The sequence below is a fragment of the Thamnophis elegans genome, chromosome Z (assembly GCF_009769535.1).
Source record: "Thamnophis elegans isolate rThaEle1 chromosome Z, rThaEle1.pri, whole genome shotgun sequence".
Taxonomy (NCBI): Eukaryota; Metazoa; Chordata; class Lepidosauria; order Squamata; family Colubridae; genus Thamnophis; species Thamnophis elegans.
The window spans coordinates 100,079,474-100,104,552 of NC_045558.1; the positions used below are offsets into that span (position 1 = coordinate 100,079,474).

Consider the following 25,079-nt stretch of genomic DNA (forward strand, 5'->3'; position numbering starts at 1 on the left):
TTGGTAGTTTCTGATTTCAGCCATAAACCTAAGATGGAATAGAATTCTGTATTTTTCAGGCTCGTATAATTTGATTGGACTCTCAAAACATGGCTCTTCGGTCTGCACAATCTGTGATCCACCAAGCTGAATAGAATCAACCAGTCATGTATATACAGTATTGTACTCAGTAAGTTTCCTATTTTTGCAGGCTTCTTAATAGTACAAAACAAAAGATCATCAAGGAGCTGGGAGGTCACAATTCATGCTGGTGGCTGCATTTAGCTTGCAACATCATTAATGACATAAATCTGTCATATTGCAACCTCTTTGAAAAAAAAACTTCTCATCACTCTTTTTTTCTGTTTTATATTTAAATTGTTGCTACTGTGTCAAGGATCGGGACTTGTTACAACTTCCTTACTGCTGTGTCATTAAAAACATATTTTATTCACCAGTAAGTTACTACCAAGTTTATCCAAATCTGTTAAGTTGTTACTAAAATTTAGCAAAACAACTTAAATATTAAGGATTAATCTACTAGAAATTTTCAACACCAAATCTTATTATAAACTTGTGGGTTCTGCAAGTGCTAATAAAAAATATTTATAAGGTGCCAGATTTATTGAATAAAAAGTATTAAGTCTGGCAATGGGCCCATTGGCCAGGAAATCAATGAAGACCTGGTTTTCCCGCACGTATGGGTAGCCTGAAAGTTAATGGGACAGGAATGGTATATTTGATTTATGGATATGACTTTTTTTTGGGGGGGGGGGGTTGTCAATATTGTCTTTTTTACTTGAGTGGTTTTTAATCTTTGTGTTCTTGTTCTTGTTTGCTGCCTAGAGCTCCTTTTGGTACATGGGCAGTCATATAAATTTATTTAGTAAAAATTAATATTAATCATAATGATTACATACAACTTATAGAGGCAAAATAATAATTGCTGTAAATGAAAGCAGAGGAAAGCATTTTCACTAAAAGTCTTGTCAGTGAACTTCCTAAAAACATTTAGTTGGTTACACTTATATACAGAATCCTGGCAGAAATGATTATGGGATCAAATCCACAAGCATTGTTTATGTGTGGAATGGAAAAGAGAGTAGATAGCAGTCTAATAATCCATACAGATGGAAATGTAAAAAATGTGATTTTTTTTTCTTTCTGTAGTCATGAAAAGTTTAATATTAGTGTAGGTTATATATCTCAAGGAAATTATGCAAGGGGTTACCAGAGAAGACTGGGCAAACAACTATAGGAAACAGAAAATGAATAAAAGCATTAAAGCCTTGGCAAACAAGAGAGTCCTGCATCCCTCTTTAGCAAGGAGGAGGGGGAAAGATCCCAATCTCATTGAACATGTTATTAATATTCCTTCCTGTTGAAAGAAACAGATGAAAGTAAGGAAAATCATGAACAGAGGAGAGGAAACAGAACAAAAGGTGCTACACTGGGGAAAAAATGTATTGATTGATTGATGAAAATATAGTGCTGTTTTTCCCATGTAAAGAAAGAAACCAAAGCAATTTTTACATGATATAAAAAGCATAAAAATAATAATCATTTAAAAATATCCTAGGGAAGATAAAGACATAAACATCCAAACTATTGTATCAATTAATAAATAGAATAAATCAAAACAAATAAAAATGCTTGTTTAAAGAGACTATTGACAGAGAGTAAAAGTGATTTTTTTGGAGTAATTCCTGAACTCCCAGCTTTTCCAGAAAGCACTCTGCCAAAATTAGTGCTAAACTAAGAACAACACAGAGTTAGTTTTTCACTGATTTTTCTAGAGTACAGGGGTCTAACCAAAACAAAATTTAAATCACTGAATTTAATAAACCTAAATCCCCTTTAGAAATCCTTTCAAAGAGCTGAAATCCCAACTGCATTTATTCAGTGAGATGACTTTATTACTACAATGTTATAATTTATATAACAATTCCAATGGTTCCAACTAATTGAAAGATTTCATCTCTAGATCTAAGTTATATTAGGACAAATGCTCAATCTACAAGGTTCTACCATTCAGAAAAAAAATAGTATATTTCTACAATCACCTTCTGAAGAAAAAGGCACATGTTGTATATCATAGAAGTCTACTGCTAAAAATGATACATGCATTAATTATGCTGGATCCAGATGCAGCTGCCATTAAAGGCCCATTCAAATCAGTGCAATTTAAACCAATCTACTCGAATCTTACTATTTTTAACAGATTATTTTAATTTAGATCTCATGGTAAGGAAAACATGCAATCAATAAAATATCAAATATCAACACTGCAATTATCAAATTATAGAAGAGGAATCAAAATAATTTTAAAGTTTCCATATCTTCCTCCCAGTTACTATTTAAAACTGTGCTTGTCCAGACAATTGAACTCTCTGTGGGATGTGCAACTCTATAATAGGAAATTTGTGTATTTATTTTATTTAGTATAGTGTATATCAGTAGCTGCATTTATCAGGAGGCACTTTATTTTAAGAACATCTGATGTAGTTATTTTTTGTTCTAAATACCCATAATAATTCTTCTATTGAAAATTACTTTTGGGATCTGTGCCTTTGAACAACTGACATACCTTGTAGTACATATATTTATTTTATTGTATATAGGAATAGCCTTGGTGAACCTAAAATACTGAGTGAATTAAATTAGCAAACCTTGATACAAATCAAAGTAAAAGACTTTTCTTATTTTCTTATTTTTCCCCCTGCCTCTCTGAAGCAAAAATAGCACTCAGATTAAGCTAGAATATGTACGTTTGCTTGGTTTGCTTTATTGCTAAAAGTGAGTCAGCTGCGTGATGTACGTGCAAACATAGCTAATGCAATTTCATACTGCCTTAATGGAGTACAAGTTTTTAGAACACCATAATGTGTTCTGAAAACTTCACATTATTGTGCATTAGCCATATATTTCATCCACTAGGTCCAGTTTGAGGCCTTCACCTATGTCCTTTAAAGGAATAATAGTGGACAGAATGGTAAGGAACAAAAATTAAAGTAACTGGTCTTGTTTAATTTGGAGATCCGGTAGACTGAAGAGGAATATAATGGCACTCTTCAAATGGACAGCAAAGCTTATTCTCCACTACATCTGAAGAGATAAATTCAATGGACTTACGTTACAAGGAATATGGATTTTAGTTGTTGGTAGAACAGTTTGATAAAGTACGTTTTAGAATCATTGATGGATTCTCCCTGGTTAGATGTCTTTGAAAAGTCATATCCTGAGAATATTCTAACTCTGAATTCCCTGCACTGACCCTGGAGTTGGACTCACAACCCAAAAAAATATTTTTGTTGTGTTACACAACAAAATATCTGATTTTAAGTTAATGCATCATGTCATAACAGAGACACGGGAGGGAAAAAAGCAGTGGTATATACTCTGTCTCCCTAGTTATCCATTGAGACTTCTGATGTGCACAGAAATAATTCTCTTGTGACTATGTCTTGGTTGCTACGAAGGGAATTGGGATCTAATTATTCACATACAGTGCAACTAGCCTGTACTGGAGCTATAGAAAAGCTTTTCAAATATAGGTTGAATTTCCTTTAGATATACACAATATTGGACCTCAACTCTTTTGATGTGATTCAGAATGGGTCCAAAGGCCAGACATTCTTCTGAAATTCTGATTGAATTAGAAATACATGAATCTCCACTCCTACTCCTATTCCATGTTTGCAAACCAGAAAGGTTAATATTTGGTCAGGCAACATTTGAAGCTTCACTGAGTTCTTTTCAACAGTTTAGATGTGTGAGAAATACTATGCTGCTTCTTATCGAAAGTCCTACAGTGAATCTATTTCTGTCATATTTAAGAGATGCCACACTAGTAGCATCCAGAGGCCAGTTGAAAATGCTAGCAATTCTAAAAGATAGCAAAATTTGGTCAATTGCCAGGGTTCTAAATCCAGCAGAGAGCCCACCATTTTAACGATACAATCATCTCAATTTTGTACAGAAAAAAATATTCAAAAGAATAAAATAATTATTGGAATATCTCATCATTTTCACATTAGGGGAGGATACTAGGATCTATGATTGCAATCACAAAATCCTGGTGCCAGAGCTGTAATTAATACAGAAGCATTCACAAAAGATCTGCTTTGCAGGAGCTTACTAGATCAAATGGATCTGCAAGAAATGGTTATACATGGCAGAAATTTAAGGCAATGGAATTGGTATCAGTGGAGCACTTGGCTGTGCCCATTATACTCTATCCACAACAATTCAACTGAATCAGATTCATGGTTTTGCTCACTGACATCTAATGCTCTGACTGCAATACCCTACGGTCTTGCCTTTGTTAGTACAGATGGAGTTAGAGTATCCAAAGGCAGCTGCTTTTTTATTGTATTCTGGTTTTGTTTTTGTTTTGCATTATATTATGTTTTTAACTGTTTGCTGTTCAAAGTTGCTTAGGCAAGATGAACAGTCCTCAAAATGGAATGATGTAAATAAACGTATAACCCAAGAAGGTGGCTGTAATCATGCAAAACCCTGTCTCTTTTTATGCGCACAAGGGTGGGTTTTGGTCATGTGGCCACAGATACAATCTTTACTTTTTTTAATGCAGACACCTCTCCTCTCCATCATAAGAGGCCCTAGTAGATGAAATCAATTCTTAAAATGACACAGAAAACTCTCCTTGTGAATTTTGAAAATCTTGGGCAGTTTTTTTCAGCTACATTCTCATATAGGAACCTTCTTCCCTATATGAATATTGTCTATATCAGGAGTGTCAAACTCAAGGCCCATGTGGTGCTTAGATCTGGCCTGAGGGCCACCCTGGAAACAACAAAGGACCAGCCCACAGTGCCTCTGCCAGCGAAAACAGAGCCCGGGAGGGTCCCCCCTCTGAGCTCTGTTTTCTCTGGCAAAGGGCTTCACAAGGCTGTTGTGGCCGAAAATGGGGCCCGGCGGGTCCTGCGAGCAGTCCTCCCAGGCTCCGTTTTTGCTGGCAGAGGGCTAGCAAAACAAACTAAAAACAAAACAAAAGGAGATATGTTTCTTCTTTTGCATTTGAGCATGCAAAAAGGGACAGGAAAGAAGAAAGGGAAAGAAGAAAGGGAAAGAAAAAGAAGGAAAGATGGGAAGAGAGTAATGAAGAAACAATAAGGAAAGAGGGGAAGGAAGAAGAAAGAAGAATGAGGCGGGAAGGAAAAGAGGGGAGGGACGGAAGGAAGGAAAACAGGCAGAAAGGAGATTATACTAAGAGGGAGGGAGGGTCTGAGGGAACTCCTACCTTAGCACTTAGATCTGGCCCGAGGGCCACAGGTGCCGCTGATATAAGTGACGTTGAGCTGGCTACCCCCCAGCCACACCCATCCTGTGGTCAAATAAAACCCTAGTGTGGCCCTCAATAAAATTGACACCTCTGGTCTATATCGTCTGAATTTCACCTTTGTTTTTCTCTATCTAGTGTCTTTATTTCATATTGCAAAAGTTTATTTCAATCCCTTCAGGAACTGCATTAATGAGAAACAGAATGAAACTATATTAAAGAAAGAAATGTTATGCATGCTCTGACTGTAAAGCAACTTCTATCAAAGTTCAAGAGGACTCAGAAATAAATGTGTACAGGGAATCCTCGACTTACAACCATTTGTAATAAAGTTACAATGGCAGTGAAAAAAGTGACTTACAACCTGCCCTTACACTTGCAACCAATGCAGCATCCTCATGGTCCCATGAACAAAATTTTGGTGCATTTACAAAAGTTGCACGATCCTAGGGGAGTCATGCAATCATGATTTGTAATCTCCCTAGCTGACTACTGGCAAGTACAGTCAATGGGGAAAGCTGATTTTGCTTAATGATGGCTGATTCACTTAACAACTGCAGTGATTCACTTAACCACGATAAAAAGGTTGTAAAATTAGGCATGACTCACTTAACAACCATCTTACTAACCCAACAGATATTCTGGCCTCAATTTTAGTTATAAGTTGAGGACCACCTGTATAGCATTGCAGTCCAAGTGGCTTCCATGGGAAACCATCATAGAATTATACATAAACTGTTCTAAACCTGGACAAAAGAAATCCACAAAGAAGTATAACAGATTGTATGTGCCCACCAGAGGTGGGTTGTTCCCGGTTCGGGCTGGATCGGCTGAACCGGTAGTAGTGGCAGCGGGGGGGAGGGGGCTCTGCACACCCTCCTGGACGCTTCTGTGCATGTGCAGAAGCTTTGTGCATGCAAGCGTGCCCGAACCAGTAGTAAAAAAATTGGCAACCCACCTCTGGTGCACACACAGGTACACACATATAATAGAAATAGCTAAAAATATGGGCAGTATATGTATATTTGTGTGTATGAATAGAGAAATGAAAATGTCAAAAATTAGAGCCATTTTGTTCAGGTAATTACAGGTAAGATGAACCTCCCATGTTGGCAGTGAAGAGAGTTTTCTTTTTCAGCAGCAGAAAAATAGCTGGTAGATGTATGAGTCATCTTTGTCAATCCATTCTAACTTGCTGTTGTTAAGTGACAAATAGTATTTTCTGAAATCATACTGTCTCAGAAATCATACTGAGAGAAATATTCCAAGCCTATAGTTGTAACTTTTCTATTTTCATATTAATGATTATTGTTCAAGGTCCCCATCCATCATTATTACACATTGCACATGCTGCATTCTGTTGTAGCCTAGCTTGTCCTTGTAGATTTGCCTTGTGTTAATTTAAGAAGAGGGTGGGGGGTGGCTTTTCAAAAAAAATAAATATACTGGAAAAATACAAGAATCATATAATCTTTTACTAAAAAGCTACAATATATAGAATGGCATTGGCAAGTCTATGTGTCTATGTGGTTTAACATAAGAATTCCAAATTTGGGCTGCAAAAATCTGGATAACCATTAAATGGTAACAACGATCTACCATAGGTAGTTATCTGTATTTATTTATGGAAAAAAATTGGATGACCATTAGATGATAGCAAGGCTTGGAGCTGTCCATTTGGATTTATGGCCCGCTCCACTAGTGATTTGCAAGGTTATCAAAAGTTTTTTTTTTAAAGCAAATTAGACAACTGAAACAAGCTAAGATTATGTAAAAAAACAAGAGTAGATTATTCTATCAAACAAATGTGAGCTCAGTCCTTATGCTCAATACTATTTCATGGGCTGAACATGTGCATCGAGTAATCTTTTTTAATGCACATTTGCATGTGCTTCAATATTTTGTATCCAAATAAAAAACATAGGAGAAACATTTTAACTTTATGCACAATGCTGACATACTTATGCACTAAGGCAGTTTTCTGTAAATTAGTATCCTCTCCAGATCCATATCTATTTTCTATTTTGCCCAGGTCAGGCATGCAGAGATGTTGAACATAAGTATAATTGCAGAGGAAAAAGAATAAAGGGCACTAGATTGAAAAGACTAATTAACACAAAATACAAATACCAGTGATATAGTCAATAAATAAAAAAACCCAATGCTAATAGGGCAGAATGAAAAATACTGAGATCCTGATCATTATAATGTGACTCTTCCCACGATGCCTTATTTCTAGACTAAAATTCTCTTCTTCTCAATCTTATTTAAAAGGAAAGTTCAGAGTTTACAGATTCACTCTCATTAATCAATTCTTTATCTGTATTCTGAGGACCCGGATTGCGTGATCCGTCAAAACCGCGTTCCACAAAAGCGCGGTCGACGAAATCGCGTATGTGACGTCATCACAGCGCGATGAAAAAGATCGAAAAATTGAAATAAAAATTAAATTACAGCAAGCCGATTCACATAAATGTAAGCGTTAGGTTAAGGGTTGGGGTTAGGGTTAGGTTAAGGGTTAGGTTTAGAGCGTTAGCGTTACGTTTAGCGTTAGGTTAAGGGTTAGCGTTAGGTTTTTCGTTAGGTTAAGGGTTAGGTTTAGGGTTAGGTTTAGGGTTAGGTTAAGGGTTAGGTTTAGGGTTAGGTTTGGGGGGGTTAGGGTAAGATTTTCGCTTTATTTTTACATTTTTCGACTCTGTAAACCGCTTAGAGAGGGCTGAAAGCCCTATGAAGCGGTATATAAGTTTGCTATTGCTATTCTGTATCTGAATTCTGAGATCTATTTGATAGTGAAGACAAATGGCTCATGGGAATATTCATGGTTGCCAGACAGTACTACAGTACGACAGTACTGTACTGGAAGACAGATCTCTGTTACTAATCAGGAGACTGACGTTCCTGTGAGCCTTTCCATGTTTGAAAATTCTGGCTATTTTATTAGTTTGGATAATTGCCCAGGTCTGGGTTCCCAATTTGGCTTAACTTTATTTTAAAACGTGCCACTTAAACTGACATCCAGTAAGATCTGTTAGCAATATTCTCTTCTTCAAATTTCATGTTCCATTTTTACTTCCTTTCTCCACCCCTCCCTTTCCTATTATTTGCATTTACTGATACTTTACCATAAAAGGAAAAACTAGTAAAAAAAAAACTATAAATATGCCCATAAGGATATGAACATATAAATAATTCCAGCATCCTACATGAGAAACACAAGGATCCCAAAGGAGGATAAGAGCTTTAATTTACAAGGAATAAATACCAAAAAGATGGGATCCTAAAAAGTTAATCTGCAATCATATGCACCAGTTTTCTAGAAAAAAGCCCCCCCATATATTTGGACTATAACCTACAGAAACTTGAGCATCAGCCAGTTGTAACATATCTGAGGCCATCATTTATCTATGAAAATGTTTATTGAAAAGAGTAAAACTTAATTTCTGAATGGGCATGTATAGGACTGACTCGTTTGCATGTTTTTAATCGCAACCATTCTTTTTGAAGAAAGTTGATAGGGATATTCATGTTTCTTCCTTCTTTCTATCTTTTATTCACAATATCACATGAAGTAAGTTAGGCTAGAAGAATAATTTCACTCGGTGAAATTTCATGGACAAATCCTTTTCTTAGACTATTTTGGCCCATTACACGGGAGCATAGAAGCAATAGAAGAGTGAGAACTGAGCAAATACTTGCACAGTGTTTGCTCCCTTGTGAGGAGTTGCAGGGATCAATTCTCTCTCAGTTATTTAATATTTACATGAAGCCACTGGGGTAGGTCAGCTAGTGTTTTGGGCATAATATCCAGCTTTATATTGCAGCCTCATGCTACCCTGAAGACACTGTTAAAGGTTTGTCCAGGTACCTGGATACTGTGAGGGCCTAGATGGGAAAGAATGGACTAAAATGTAAATCTAGCATGACTGCATTTTCAGATTCTCCCTATGGCCTCAGTGGCAATTCTAGACAGAGCTGCACTATCCCTACAGGAGCAGGTCTCCTGGACTTGAGGCTTCTGCTAGATAGCAAATGGCCTTTGCCCAGTAACAGCAATGCCCTAGTTGTGATCTTAACTGGGATATATGAACCTTGTTTCAGTGGCTCATGTCCCTATCACCATTTCTTTAGACTACTGTAACATGTGATCTTATAGGGTTGCATTAAAGATGACGAAAAAATGATGGAAAATGCAATGGATCAGATCCTTACCAGGAACAGTTGATAGGATCATATTGCATCTGTACCAATCTGAAAATCTGGTCACCTTAGTATTGTAAGCCTTGCATTGGCTCCCTTTTAGCTTCTGAAGTGACAATTTTGACATATAAACCCTTCAAGGCTCAGTCTCAAAATACTTATAGGACCACAATGCCTCCACAGAAATTGCTTGACCGATTTGATTACGCTAGGAGAAGCAGTTGATTATTCTCCACCTTGGGAAAGTCAAGATAGTTGAAACCTCAAAGTATTGTTTTCTACTCTTCCTCTGGAATAGTCTTCCACTGGAGGTTTGTTGAATTGTGATGCTGTTTGCCTTCCGTAAGGTGTTGGAAGATGAAAGATTTCTGGAGGGTGATTAAGTTACGTTGCCACTTAATTGTTGCTAGCTAGGTTAGATATTAGAAGTATTTGAGGGTTTTTTTAATCATTACACACCTTTTATTTCATTGTAAGCTGGTGAAAGGTTTTTTTTAGGTTGTAGAAGGGTAGAAATGTGATAAACATATTAACAAACTAGAAGCCCCTTTGCCTAGTTTGGTAGATCAATTAAATCAAACTTTGGGATCATGTATTTATTTACATGTGACTTTGGATCTAGTATATTTCTTGAGAGGAAATTTTAAAAAATTAAGAACAGTTTTTATTATAATGCATGTTAGCTTCTGTAGGAGCCTGAGTTGCCTTTCTCTTTCTTTGCATACAGAAATGGAAATATTTCAACCTTTCATTAATCAGGCATTAGTTAAAAGACAGATAATTAATAAACACAATTTGTTTACATTTACATCTACCTCTAGTTGTTTGGTGCAGGAATGAGATGAGGATGAAAATCTATCTAACCATTCAGTGGAAATGCCTCATCAATTTTCCTTTGGAATCATGTTGGGCCACACACTCATTTTATAAACTCAGCTAAACAATGCATACCTGATCAAGATGATTTTCTTCAGTCTTAGCTAACTTTCTGGACTAGTGGATGTATGTGTAGTTTTGAGAGTAAGTTATTAGTATTGCGATAAAATGGTTTTTATGGGAAGGGGACTTGCTTGCTTATCAAACAGCAGCTGCCAGGGCATAGCAAGTTACAGAACAAGCCACTGATTTACCAGAAGATAAACTGATGGTGCTGCTCCTTGGTACACTTTTAATCTTTCCTGATGTTTTCTAGCACCTCAAATTATCCTGATCTTTTCTGACAGGCAATTGTTTACATTTTCAAATAAAATGCTGAATTATATCTTCTTATCATTTTGGTTTTCTAAAGAGGCAATCTTAAATAAATACGTAATTTGAGGTTGGAGTTTAACTTTTCCGCCTGCCAGTTTTCCATCTTTTTCTAATTAAAAGTAGGTAGAACAGGGAACCTACAGGATATCAAGCACGAGTGATACTGCAGCCCATGATTGTATGAATGCACCATCCTGTCTACAACTTGTACCTTTGATGTCATTATTTATTATGTTCATGCTTTATTTAAGCTCATGGCAATTTATAAAACAATTTAAAAAGTGCTTCCTTAAAATTCAAAAACATTGTTGGTAAGAATAATTAATTGATTTTAAAAAAAACATAGCTAACCAAAGTTTTAACAACAAAAGGGTAAATTATAGTAATTGTGATAATGAAAAATAAAAACTCAATTTCATGGCTTCCAGAGTATTAAAAGATATGGAGTAAAAGTTAAACAGCTGGCACAGTGATTGAGAAACAGTGCCTTCTGGCCTTGGTTGCCTATATTTTGTTAAAATGGGATATTTTATCCCATTTTAAAATTTATATTTGTTTGGTAAACTCATGGCAGAAATGACCCACAATGTAATCTAGGAAGAGCATACTGGGTAACTAATACAGACAGAAGAAGTTGATTCTGTCAGTATCTAGGTACCAAATCATATAGGGCTTTCATGATTAAAAGTGATAGTTTGAACAGTAACTGGAAATCTATTAAGGGTACCTAACAGGCAAATAACATCTGCCAATAATCAGGTTACTGCTCTCAGAATAGTAAAACATTCAGGGGTCCTTAGTGCTCTTTGAACGTGGTTTTTTTCTTGCAAATATTTCATCACCCATACTAGGTAGCATCATCAGTTCTGGTAGAGAGTGAGGTTTGAGCTACAAATATTCTTCTCTATTGATATAAAAATGTTCATTCACCTAGCAAATAAATCTCTTAAGCTTTTAAACACAGTCTGGTTTGACTTTCTTCTATCAAGAAATAAAAGCAAATGGTGTTAATAGTGTTATTTAAAGGACACTGAACTTGAAAGAAGAGTATGGAGTTGGACTCATTTTTCTCAAGAAGCTGTCTCACGTGCCCAGAGATGCTAAATGTTGTACATAAGAAAGGAAAGGATAAATTTGTGGAATTCCATAATTACAACAGGAGATATACAAAGCACATTCATTGTATATCTCCTGTACCAGGCCTGCACCTAATTTTCTGAACTGGAAAATTTCAGCCAGATCATTCTTTTTTTAAAAATGGCACATATTAAAGAATAAGGCCGCAGCAGCAGCAAAAAACTGAAAAGTTACTCATCCACAAGCACCTTGCCTAGAAACTAATAAGATACACAGAGCTCTGACTCTTCCTCTTTATTAGGGTTAATTTTGCAATAGGGAAGGAAGGAAGGAAGGAAGGAAGGAAGGAAGGAAGGAAGGAAGGAAGGAAGGAAGGGTTTTAGTTACATCAAAAGTTATATAGTCTGGCTGCAAATATCTGTTTCTTGTCCTCTAAATCAATAGATTGCCATGAAGCTACCAGTTGGTCACCATCAACACTAGTGCAGATAAGGTAACTATAACTTTACAACTTTCATGTAAGTTTTAAGGTAACTGTCCTATCTGACCAAACTGGGCTTTGTACATCGGAGACAAAAGTAAACTTTTCCTGCAAAACCAGCACAGTAATACACTTTGCCAAACTAGTCAAATGTTAAGGTGGACAACTATACAAGTTTTATAAATAAATATGGTGTTGGAGGAACAAAATATAGATTCTCATCCTAATACGTCTTGTTGATATAAGTCAGATAAAAATCCTGCGCTTTTAAATTGCATTGCCAATATTTCAAAGTTCTACGGGCAAAGGGCAAATCTGAAATGCTACCCATTTAGGGGGCTAGTCAACATTTTTACAAACTGTTAATCACTATGTATGTATTTATAGCTTAACTTTACATCTAGCTGCAACAGCTGTCCCAAACTCAGGTAAACAGTCAGCTAACCAGCAGCATGGGGAAAGATGTTGTCAAAAGGTCAAATTAGTGTTTCTGGTAGTGTGACTGATATTCTATTCTTTTTGTAGGTGCAATTTTATTGAAGAACATATAAAAAGAAACAGGACTGTTGCAACCATCAACTTTTTTTAAAATCTTCCCTACAGATTCTGTTCTATCTGACACATTTCTTTTTTGCAAATGTTTTACCTCCTTTGCTTGTTTGGCTAATTATTTTTATGTGTTGGCTATTCAAGAGCTAGCACCAAAGCTACTAAAATCTTACTTTTCAATAAGGATTCATTTTAAACTTTACTGTGGAAACTACTAGATAAAATGATCAGCTGTAACCTAAGTTAAGTCTTATGCTATGAAATATATAAAATGTAATATGAATAAAGTGTGATTCATTGTATATCTAGATCAGTATATCCGAAACTTTCTGCTGTTCAGAACTACTAGATAAATATTTGGAAAATGCAGGAAACGCCAAATTAAACACACACCCCTACATTTTTGTCTTTAAAAGCTCAGGAGTTCACATTTTTTAAGCAAGTAATGTAGAAATTATAGTTGCATTTGTGTATTCCTTCCCATGTATTTTAAGAGGATTTTTAAACTCTTAAATTTTAAAACTAATGCTTTACTAAACATTAATTCAAAATTAAACATTAAGTATCCCATGCCATTGTAGCAACTCATGCTTACTGGACAACAATGTTCTTCAATAGAAATGTATTGAGCATTAGAGGACTAAGAAGAACTTCACTAAAATCCTGTTTTGATATTAACTATTGGGTTTGTAATTGATCCTTTTTGTTACTTGCATGATGAGACTTGAGTCAGTAACTACATTCAGTTCCTGTTCACTATTATCAATTTTCTGAATTGAAGTACTCACTATGTCTGTATTATCCACATATGCACTTTCATAAACAAGTTTTTGGCCAGTGATTGTAAATCAGCTGATGATCAAAATGCAGAGAAGTAGAATTGAGTCTTAGCAGGTTCTGAATATTTTAATGGTAGCAAATATAATACAGTTGTGGGGGACCAATTAATGAACCTCCACTGATGTTCCACAGACCATTGATTAAGTTAGATAAAATCTGACATGCCCACTAAAGTCAAGCTTGACTCCAGGTAATTACATGCATATGTAAATACTATGATCTTTGCAAAATACATGTTGCCATTATGTTCTTCTAGACTTCCGGCCCCCTCCCCTCAAATCTTCCTGTTGCCTTGGGATGTTCTAGTGGTCTCCCCTCTAGGTTCATTCCAGAACCAGCAAAGACTTAAATTTATCCAGATCAGCTAAAGTTGATTAGATACTGTCATCTCCTGTAACAGCTATTTCTGTTTTTTAAAAAGAAGATGTCATTATAAAACCAGGTTATATAAATTGTAAGATTTATAGGAGAGGGGGAAAAAGAAATGAATTGTGTTTGGGCACCTCCTCAACTTCCATCAAACTTCAAAAGTCTGATTAAACCAGTAAGTTCTGCAAAGTGAAGACAGAATCTGTGGGCAGGAAGAATATCCATAGAAGTTAACATTTCAGCTATCCCACATGAAGTTTGGAGACTAGGGAAGAAGGAAGCCCGTTATTCTCCTATGTAAATGAATGGTCCAGAACAGTGGGCTTGCCACAAACTAAACTCCAGTACATGACCAAAGGAAGATTTATCCTTTAAAATGTACTATTCACCACAACAAAGTATTATAAACTCTGCTCATTCTGTTTTCAGCAGCTTAGTTTAGATGTGAAGCTATAGCAATAAACTGAGGCAGGGTGTAACTGAGGTATCAGTCTTACACGTCCAGGATTAATGATCTACTACAGGTAACTAGAAAGTGGTAATGAGAGTGTTCTTTTTTCTGTCTCTCTCTTTCTCTTACACACACACACACATTTCAGCTTTCTGTACACCAGGTGGCTTTGCACAGAAGTATATTCCCAGGTTGGTCCTTGGGACCTTCTGTTTTGCTTCACTTACCTTGCAATTGCAGGCCAAAGAGCTCCCCCTCCCCCTCCCCACCCCCAACATTAAAATAAACAATAAAAAATCCCCAATGTTACAGGGCAGCTAATAATAGAAGCTCAGCTAATCCGGAAGGAAGCTGAGGGAGACAGTCAGAGGTCACTGCCATTCTGAATCTACGTCAAATAATATATTTTTTACAACATCCATTACAACTGACGCTTCCCTGTCCCCTCTATGTTTCTGGAGTCTGTTGGCATTCAGATGTATCCCATCTTTACCCTCTTTATATGGTGGTGCAATTAAAATTTAATGAATAGGAAAGCAAAACAAAGCAATAACTAGGAGCATGTACACATAGACACATTCGTAGTCAGTGCAGAAGGAAAGGCTGAAATCATGCTTTACATAGACAACATACACAGGCTATCCACATGTTTAACCCTTTTCCTCAAATCTTTTCTCCCCCCCCCTTCTTTTATTTTTTCTTTCTTTCTTTTTTGCACAGCATTGCATCCGTCTCCCTCTCCCCTGTCAAGTGTACCCCAACGGAACAAAAGGCGCTAGAATTCCTTCAATGCACGGTTACAACAACAATAACAATGATGAAGATGATGGTGGTGGCGGCGATGATGATGTATGTTTTAGCCCGCCTCCAACTCTTCTTCCTCCATGTCGAAAACCAATCCCGCCGCTTTTTTATTTTATTGAAAGCTTGCGAAGGTTTTAGGGAGGCAATCAGTGCGGGAGGAGGTGGTCCCGGTTAACCCCCATGGTCTTTTTTCCAGCTCTGCCAAGCCACTTCTGGCAAGCGCCCGGAGAGTTAGAAGGCGAGTCGGGGTTTGGCGGGGAACGGGAGAGAGTGGGGGGGGGGGGAGGATTTGGCCAAGGTATCCGCGGGGAGGAAAGGCTAGGTGGTGGGGGGCTCTTACCTTGATGCACCGCCACGTTACAGCCATGCCCATCACAGTAGACCAGGGGGTTTTCAGCCCAGCCGCGTTCATCAGAACAGACGCAGCAGCCGCCCACCATCTCCTTCATTCTTCCATAAGTTTCTTTTTTGCTGATTTCCCACCCCACCACCCCCTTGTTGTGTTACTGCTGGCACGACTGTTTCCAAGCACGCATTTACTCCCTCGTCCTTTTCTTCCTCTTCTTGATCTCGGGCCTTCTCTCCTCCCCCGACCCGCCTTGATATGTAAAAGATATGCCCCCGCACACAATCCGCTATGACGGGGAAGAAGGCAGAAGGCTCGGACGCCTCCCCCCCGGACGAAAATGCCACATTGTTATTTGCAAAGGAGAGGTTGGCGGCATCTCTGGCGCTGAGCTCGGGCAGACGCGGTGGCTGGTCCCCAGGCACACCGACACACACTCACCGACACCCGACGCTCACGCGCGCACACACGCACACAACGTCGCCCGGGCTGCTTGCAGCCGACCGCGCGAGCAATTATGGCTCTGAAGTCTTAGGTTCGGAGGGCAACCGGGGCGCGCTGGAGCTAGGTGTGCGGGACCTTTATTCGGCTTTATTGCAGCTTTTCTCTTCCCCATTTGCACCCCGCGACCCGCTTTTCTGTAACCATGCTGAAGGATTGAGGGGGGGGGGGGCTGCTATTTGTTTCTTTTTCCGGCTTCCTCGAGGCAGGGAGGGAGAGACGGAGTTAGCATCTAAAGTACGGTAACACTTCCCCCCCCCCATTTCTCTTTCTTTCTCTCTTTTCCGTTTTTCCTCTCTTGTTTATTGTCCAATATGGGGCAATGGAGCGAGGAAAAAAAGAAGAAAAGGGGGGGGGGAGGAATATTACACTCGCTTAAAAACCTATTATCTAACGATTGACAGATAAAAACGTCATCAGCGCCACCTTTTGGCCACAGCAGCGAATAAACATATCTTTACGGGGGAGGAGGAAAAGAAAGAGCGCGTGTGGGCTTCAAAATCTGCCTAGTTTATATCAATTAGTTATGATTTATTGCTACAACCCATAGGGTACAACATATACATTTATTCAGTGTGCAATAAAATAGCAATTTAAAACTATATAACTCCTGGCTGATAGCCATTCAAAAAAAAAAGAAACATGTATAAATGTATAACTATCCCAAACCAGACAAAATCTGAGGTAGCTGTGTTGAATCACAAAGAAGAATCAAGGAAACTAGAGATACACTTCACTAGCACTAATCAAAATGTCTCACTTTCATTTTGGCTTATATAGTGACTGAAAATTTGGGAAAGCAAATTTGGCCAATATATTGGAGCAGGCGTTAGACAGCATCTGGACAGCTGCTTCAAAATGAAATTATGTGAGAGAAAAATGGGAGAAGGAGAATATTAATTCAATCTTATCCTGGATATGGATTCTTCTTAAGCATCTGTTTGCAGTAGAATCAAAGTAATAAGATTTGTGCAAAGAAAGGAAAGAGGTCACATGACAGCAATTTGTAAATCTTGCATGGTAAAAAGTGTCCATTTCTTACAACACTAGAATTCAGGTTGCCTGGTAAAACTAAGAAAAGATTAAGAATTGGTAAAAAGAAGTACTTATTGATGAACATAAAGTTAAGTGAGTTTGCCAACATCACCCATGGTGTCACCCATTTCAGAAATGGTTTTAAGAAAGGACTAATTAAATTTGTGAGGGACGGGAGTTATTAGTCACTTTTATGGATCTTTCCCTTCTGATGGATATCCATTGGGTGTGCAGGAAACTCAACTTATAAAACTCACTGCCTCCACTGCAGACTCTTAAGCTTGCCTGCTGTTCTGGCTTACTGTTGAAATACTCCTGTTCTGATTATACATGTGTAACACATGATAAGCAAAATGATTGGTTGATTACTCGTTTTACTGTTCCTCTAAGCATGTCACCAATAATCACAGTCCTGCACTAGGAACAGAGCGAGCCTGACTGTAAATTGTGTGCATCATCATTATGCTTCTTCTCATGCCGCTCCTCTTACACTTTGTTCTGAATTGAATTTTTAAAAAAATGATTGGCATCACAACGACAGTGGGTCACAGGCATCATTTTATTTAGAATTTGGCAACAAATGCCAACTTCCCAGGTACCTCTACATTTTGTTCAAAAAGCAATTGGGAGGTGTGGGGCTAGTCATATCATCTCACTATTATGTTATGCTATCTTGCCTTGAAGCAGCAAGGACATAGGGTCAAAGTACTTATTGTGCTGTCAGTTGAACTATAGCACAATTTCGACTTGCTCTGAACCATTTTAATTTACCAGCTACTGATTTGTTCCATCACTCTGTAGTGCAGTCGTTCCCAAACCTTTGGGCACTTGAAACCGGTTCTGTGGAAAGAGGTTCTTCCGTGGACCAGAGGGGCATGGTGCTGCCTGCATCTCACGGATGGGGTTTTAATTTTGCTTGTTTCTGCAACCTAGTTGCTGGCATGCCGCTTGTTATCCACGGACCGTGGGTTGGGGACCCCCAATGTAGTGGATGTGAAATGGCACGTGTACCCTTTTGCACACAATTACATAAAGGTGGACAGAGAAGCAGAAGGAAAATCCCTGTGCTGTGCTAAAAATATAGCTCTATTGCTCTTGTGCAGATTCAAAGGAAATCAGCAAATATCTTCTATGCTTTGTCAGGCATTATGTCAGAAGTGGAGTCAGATGATTAGAGAAGCGCTTATTGGCAGTTTCAGCTGATAGTCACATCTTTAGTTCTTGGTCAACTTCAGCTGCTGTTATTCTAGCATTGCCTTGTCAAAGAACTGGGCACGTTGCATTGAGAAGACAACATGAGAATAACAGCAGCTGGAGTTGACCAAAGATGTGACTATCAGCTGAAACTGCCAATAAGCGCTTCTCTAATCACCTGACTCCACTTCCGACATAATGCCTGACAAAGCATAGAAGATATTTCACAGCTTTTGGCTGTTGTTGGATACTGTCAGTTTAATAGGAAAAATACTACTTCTAGCAATGGTACACGTAGAGACAGTTCATGAGAATCAAGTGAAGACAACGCAGATAATAGCAGGAAAAAAAGTCATTTGTGTCAGGGTTAGAAACAAATGAAGAAAGGCCCTATTAGTTTTGGTGGTTTGTGACAAACTCTTGTGTTCCATGGACTTACCACTATTCATGTTGGAATGAGACCCTGCATGACGGAACAAACCATATTTGGAGTTTAAACATGATACCTTAAAGAAGCCCTTTTTGGAAGCTCCCTTTTTAAAGACTGCTACAGTGGGAGTGGAGTAGAGGATGAACTGAGTGAGAAATAGATGGAGACACACAAGCTTTCTTTTGTTCAAAGTATAATATAACTTTTCTCTGCAAAGGTGCACCTTTGGGTGATGCCCTAGAAGCTTCTTTTAGAAAAGAAATAGTGGTGAGACCAGACTGGTTGACTCATGGTCAAATATTATCTTTCAATTATGGTGACCCTATCCTCAAATCTAAAGAGGGATTTGAATCAGAAGGACATGTTTGCCACTGGTTTGCATATTTATAATTTAAAATTTTAAATTAGCTTAAAAAAGTTATGGATTTGATTTTGTGAAAAACAAATTGGAAATCCTATTGTGCAGTAGGGATAAACATATTATTGCTAAGAGGTGGCGCAGTGGTTAAATGCAGCGCTGCAGGCTACTTCAGCTGACTGCAGTTCTGCAGTTCGGCTGTTCAAATCTCACCGGCTCAGGGTTGACTCAGCCTTCCATCCTTCCGAGGTGGGTAAAATGAGGACACGGATTGTTGTTGGGGGCAATGTGCTGACTCTGTAAACCGCTTAGAGAGGGCTGAAAGCCCTATGGAGCGGTATATAAGTCTAACTGCTATTGCTATTGCTAAGATTTATAAATTGTTATTGAAATTGAACTTCGACAATGAGTATGTAAAGCATTGTATGTATGTGGACAGAAAACTTTGCATATAATATGCTTGAACAATGAAAACATGGATTAAAATTCATATTAAATTATAATTTGAAAGAAAAATTTATAATTATGTACTGTTGGTATTTAATACCAGAGAAATTGTCAAGAATGTATAAAGATACCATCAAAATGAATGTTGGAAATGTAAATATAAAGAAGGAACTTATTACCATTTATGGTAGACATGTGACAAAGCAAAGAAATATTGGAATAGGATTCACATCTTAATATGGAAGATTCTTAAAATGAATATAAAGATAAAACGAGAGACCTTTTTTAGGCTTAATAGATAACTTGAAAAAAATATGGAACCTTGATGTTATATATGCTGACAGCAGTAACAATGCTTTATGCAGAAGGATACTTTGATTCTCACTATGGACTAGTGGCTGCAAAATTTGATGGAATTAGCAGAGATGGCTAAATTGACTGCTTTGATTAAAGAAAACAATTAATTTGTTTCTACTTGGAAACCACTTTTGGACTTGGTGCTTCAGGTAGAAAAAAATGAAATTTGATTTTGGATTTTGCTGATCAGATAGGTTTGCTATTATATATTCCCATTATCCTCATTTTTCCTTATATTTCTGTATTTTATATTTTGATAAACAAAAACATTTGAACAAAGTATAATATAACTTAATTTATTTCATGTGGCTGCTCAGTATATCTTTGACAGGTGTAGCACACAAGTTAATCATGAAGTATTTTGCTACCTTTTTCTCACCTTCCTAATTAGTTTTAAAGTGATCTATAGCAACATCATCCTCTGTATCTTCGCACCTGCTATATTTTCAATTTATTTCATGTATCTGATAACAAAAGCCTTTGTTTCCATGAATCAGTGCAAGGGCTTGAGATAACACAGTGCAGGAGATATAAGGGATAGACCTAGTAAGATCCAAATCTCCAATTAGCCATAAAGCTCATTGGGTATTTACTTTCCTCTCTTGAATCATAAAGTATTGATGAAGATAAGATGAATTGTGTAAGCCATTACATTCTCTTGGAAAGAAGGAAATAACTATACTGATAAATGAAGAGATAATGCACCTTGATATTATTAGATAATTTTAGATTTGGAGTTAATAGTCATAAAGGGATTGAGCTAATATTTTTAGATGAATGTTTTAAATTACATTGGTATATTCCTGGTACATTTTAGTGGCCTCATTTTTTCTTCATTCTGCTAAGTAGAGCGCTCTGATTTTTAATATAAAATCTGGTTTCAACTTCTGTATATTGTGCACATATGTGCTTTCAAGTCAAGTGTTGACTCGTGATTACTTCCTGGATTAGTCCCTGCATTCTCAAGGCAAGTTTTTTCAGAAGTGATTTATCATTACCTGTCTCCTAGGGTTGAGAGAGTGTGACTGGTCATTTAGTTGGCTTTATGCCTAAATTGGACTAGAACTCATGTTCTCCTGGGTTCTGGTCTGAGGAGGCCTTAACCTGAGGCTTTACTCCAAACTAGCTTTCTGTTTGACCTTAGTTTACATTGAATTTACTGTTTTTACATTTACGTGCATGCTTCACACTTGTCATGTCTTATTCATCAACAGCTTGCAATTCAAAAGGTTTGCTATCAATCAGTCCACTTACAAAGAAATACTTAACTTTTTAGCAACCTCTTAAGATATTTGACAGTGGAATGAATATATGCAACTCCTCCTCCTCCTTATGTTGCCATGGAAGGAAAAGCTTGGTTTATCACTTATGAATTCCATTGTATTACATTTGTTTATAGAGTTTCTACACTTTTGTTCAGATATTCTGCTCTACGTGGCAGCTTCTGAGTAGTTACAAAGAGACTATTTTTGGTGATGGCACTCTAGTTATTATGGAAAGGCATTTCAGAAAAGCTCATCTTTTTGAACGTGAACATTGTACAATTTTATTCACCTAGCTCCTTAGTGTTTTGATTTCTGAGCTGCTAACTAATTTCCTTCATCTGTTGAAGGAAACTTTTAATGATGCATTATATTATTTGTGATTTTCAGTTATGAATTTTCACATTTGTAACACTGTATTTGTATTTGATTACTTTTAATTGTATACTGTCCCAGGTGTTACCAGAGTAGCGGCCTTATAAGTCTACTACATTATGATGAGATGACATCTTTTTAATGTGGCAGGACATATGTCTCCAATAAAGCTAAGGGTTATGTTGGTAGAATCTCCCAAGCCAGACAAGATTTAAATGAGACAATTGAACTAAGGACGTCATTACTGCCATTATTATCAACATCATTACAGACATCAAAAATCATCTACCTAATTATGATACACAGTAAATGAGTTTACATTCCTGATTTACAAATTCTCAAATCTCACATTTGCATGCTTTAGTGGAGATTGCTCCTGTTCAAAACTTTCAAAATTACTAAATTTTGATATAAGAAAGCCTTTTGGTATACTGGTTAAGGTACTAGGCTAGAAACTGTGAGACCTTGACTTCTAGCCTTGCGTTAAACACAAACCCAGCTGGGTGACCATGGGCCAGTCACCTCTTCCCAGCCTTAGCAAGGAGGCACTTCTGAAAATACTTGTCAGGAAAACTTCAGGGATTGGTCCAGTCAGTTGCTAGGAATCAATACCTGTGCCTTGAGGCACAAACAACAACAACAACAACAACAACAGAAGAAGAAGAAGAATCTTACTGGAAATGAGAAAGGTGGAAAGTCTAAGTTAGAGCTATAGATGTTTGAAACAAGTCACAATACTATTGTTCATATCATTTGTGTCATGATATCACGGTGCTGTGGGCATTACTTGCCTCTCCCTAAAAATGCCCAGTGGACTTTTAATGATGATTAGCCATGATGAATCAATTCTATCAAAAACTGCTGTGCAGTTAAGGTAAGAAAATTCTGCATGCAATACTTTGAGTACATTAGCTCAATTCACACATGTAAATCAAAGCTAAGTAAAACTGCTATGCACTGACCGATTCTCAGGCATGTGTGATGGAAGAAATGATTGAACATTTCATAATTATATTTTTTTCTTCTATGGCACTACAAGCATGTTCCTACAATTGTGATAAGATTTTGTCATGCACCAGCAGTACTTTTATTAAGAGTTAGGCAACACATGCATTGCAGATTATTACCTTTCTAATATACATAGCATGTACATATACACATTCACACTTTCTTTGGTCTTTTTAAAACTCTTCCTGCTTTTCTATTAGAAAAAGGGGCTTTTCCAAATGGTCCAATAATCACAAGTTTAGGATCTTTTGTCCTGCACCTGTCCAAGCGTTACATCAAGGGACAAGAAGGCAGAAATTCCCTGCTGGGATTCTGTCTCCTCTACTGCATTTCTTTGAAAGCCTCACAGGCAGATGATATATAGGCTGATGCCCACTACATTGCTGAAAATACTCTTGTCAGGAAGGAAGAGGCTTTAATATTTTTGTCAACATTTAGTGACTAAGTTTTAAAACGTAAAAAATTATGTATTTTTAATCATTGTTTAACTCTTCTTAAGTTTTAACTTTAAAAAATGACTAAAGCTTTATTCAGGTCTTGGACAAAAGAAAAAGCAGGATTCCGAAGATCAGCTTCCCATCTGGCTGCACAAAAAGACACTTGGACTTGAACTGCGAGTTTGCCTTTTGAGGGATTAAATTCCAATTTACATAATTCATCCCCCCCCCCTCTTCTGGCGAGAGAAGGGCATACAAAAAGAGAAAGTATGGAGGCAGGGGGAAAAAAGGACAACTGGGAAAAATATATTATTACATTTGGAATTGTGAATGAACTGAGCATGGGCACTATATTATAATCCTAAAATTATATGGCATAAGAGACATCACCAGTAATCTGCTATTTAAAAAAATGATCTGTATCCATTATTCAGATAGAAAGTTGTTTTCTCCCCCTTGTGCATAAATTTCTTCTATACTATTTGGCATTATTAATGTGATTTGTACACTGCCTTAAATGTGTAGAGTGAGGTATGTTTATAAATTGATTTAAAAATATAGATATTACTAGGCCAACTATAGTTCAAGGGGCATTTTCATTGGGTTTGACAACCAAGAAAGTGTATTTGATTTCACCTGGACATTTATTTTTTTATTAGATTTGGATCCTGTCTTTATTACTTGATTAATAAGTAACTTTGATGACACTGGGAGTATAGAGACGTAGTTCAGTGTTGCACTCCTATTTCTAGTATCTTAGGTGAAAACAAAAGTAGGCCCTGGGCCAAAATATCCTGAGGTCCCTGGAGTTGGCAACTTTAAATTTAAGCCAGTTTGGGGTCTTTTACTGACAACTGCCATTAAGGGCACTGTTGCTACTAACATCATATTTGTGGAGCTCCCCGGATATACCTGTGACTTCTGTAGCTATCTATCCCAGGTGGACAAGAAGTTGCAGAGGAAACAATGACAGATACTCACTACGAATCATTTCAAAGGGTTAGGAGTGGGTTAAAAAAGAAGTAGTAAGCTGAATTCTATGTTGCTTTGTGATGAAAGCACAATCTGGATACTAATTCAACATATTGTGTAATTGTAAGTCTTCATATATGTTCTAGGAAGAACAATAGAATAGGGGGGGGGGGATCTCTCAATTGATTTATGGAATTGATACCACAGAATATGGGAGATCCGCTTCTCTTGGATCAAAAGAAGTGCCATATTTCACTAAACATCCTTGCTTGCTGGCCCTTTAGTGGCCAGAAGAAAAAATTCCAAAATTTATAATTTATTGGGATCTTTCTTCAATCAATCTAAAGTTACAAACACATTATTTGGTATAGTGTAAACGTATAAAGTATAAAATTGTCCATATATCATTTTTCACTCATACAGTACCTCATATTCAGAATTTTATACTCAATTATTCACTCATAACAATATAGACCAGATTTTATCTGTGCAATAATTATGTCTAGTAAGTCAAGTCTCTAATCTAGAATCTTGCATGAATACATTAAATCTATTCCTGATAAAAGTCAACAGTAGTTTGCTAAGGCCATTCTGGTTGTTTTCCCCATTAAAGGAATCATATACCTGCCAACATATCTTTACATGCATATAATAATGTAAAGCTCTTGGAGTAGATGTAACTCAGTCTAGATTTCCAACAGTACTATTCTGGGTATCTTCTCTTATTTCAATTCAACAATTCACTCAGAAACTGGTGTGATTCCACTGGAGTTGAAGGTCTCCATACATCAGCTGGTTTAGAAAGTCAATTTGGTGCATCAGTTAAGGTATCAGGCTAGAAACTAAGAGGCATGAGTTCTAGTCTTGCTGTGGGCACAAAGCCAGCTGAAAGATTTTGGGCCAGTCACTCTCTCCAGCCCTAGTGTATACCTTGCCAAGGAAAACGCATATCAAGGCAGTCGCTAGGAATCAATCCTAGTCAAAGGCATTAAAACAAACCAAACAGACAACTACACCCCCACCTCCTGGTTTAAGCTTTAATTTTGCAGTGAGTCTC

General features: G+C 37.3%; 1 protein-coding gene across 5 annotated transcripts in view; it reads right to left on the reverse strand.

Moving 5' to 3' along the window:
* MLLT6 (MLLT6, PHD finger containing) overlaps nt 1-18,339 on the reverse strand; it is a 128,356-nt gene extending 110,017 nt beyond the window's left edge. For 4 of the 5 annotated variants that reach the window (XR_004256846.1, XM_032235230.1, XM_032235232.1 and 1 more), the window contains exon 1: nt 15,641-18,338. Coding sequence is in view for 4 of the 5 variants with exons in the window: in XM_032235230.1 (XP_032091121.1) it covers nt 15,641-15,749 (109 nt within the window). In the remaining variant the exon portion in view is untranslated. Of the gene's footprint in view, nt 1-15,640 lie in introns of all 5 variants that reach the window. The other variant, XM_032235233.1, reaches the window with a different exon arrangement.
* Between the last annotated feature and the right edge of the window lie 6,740 nt (nt 18,340-25,079).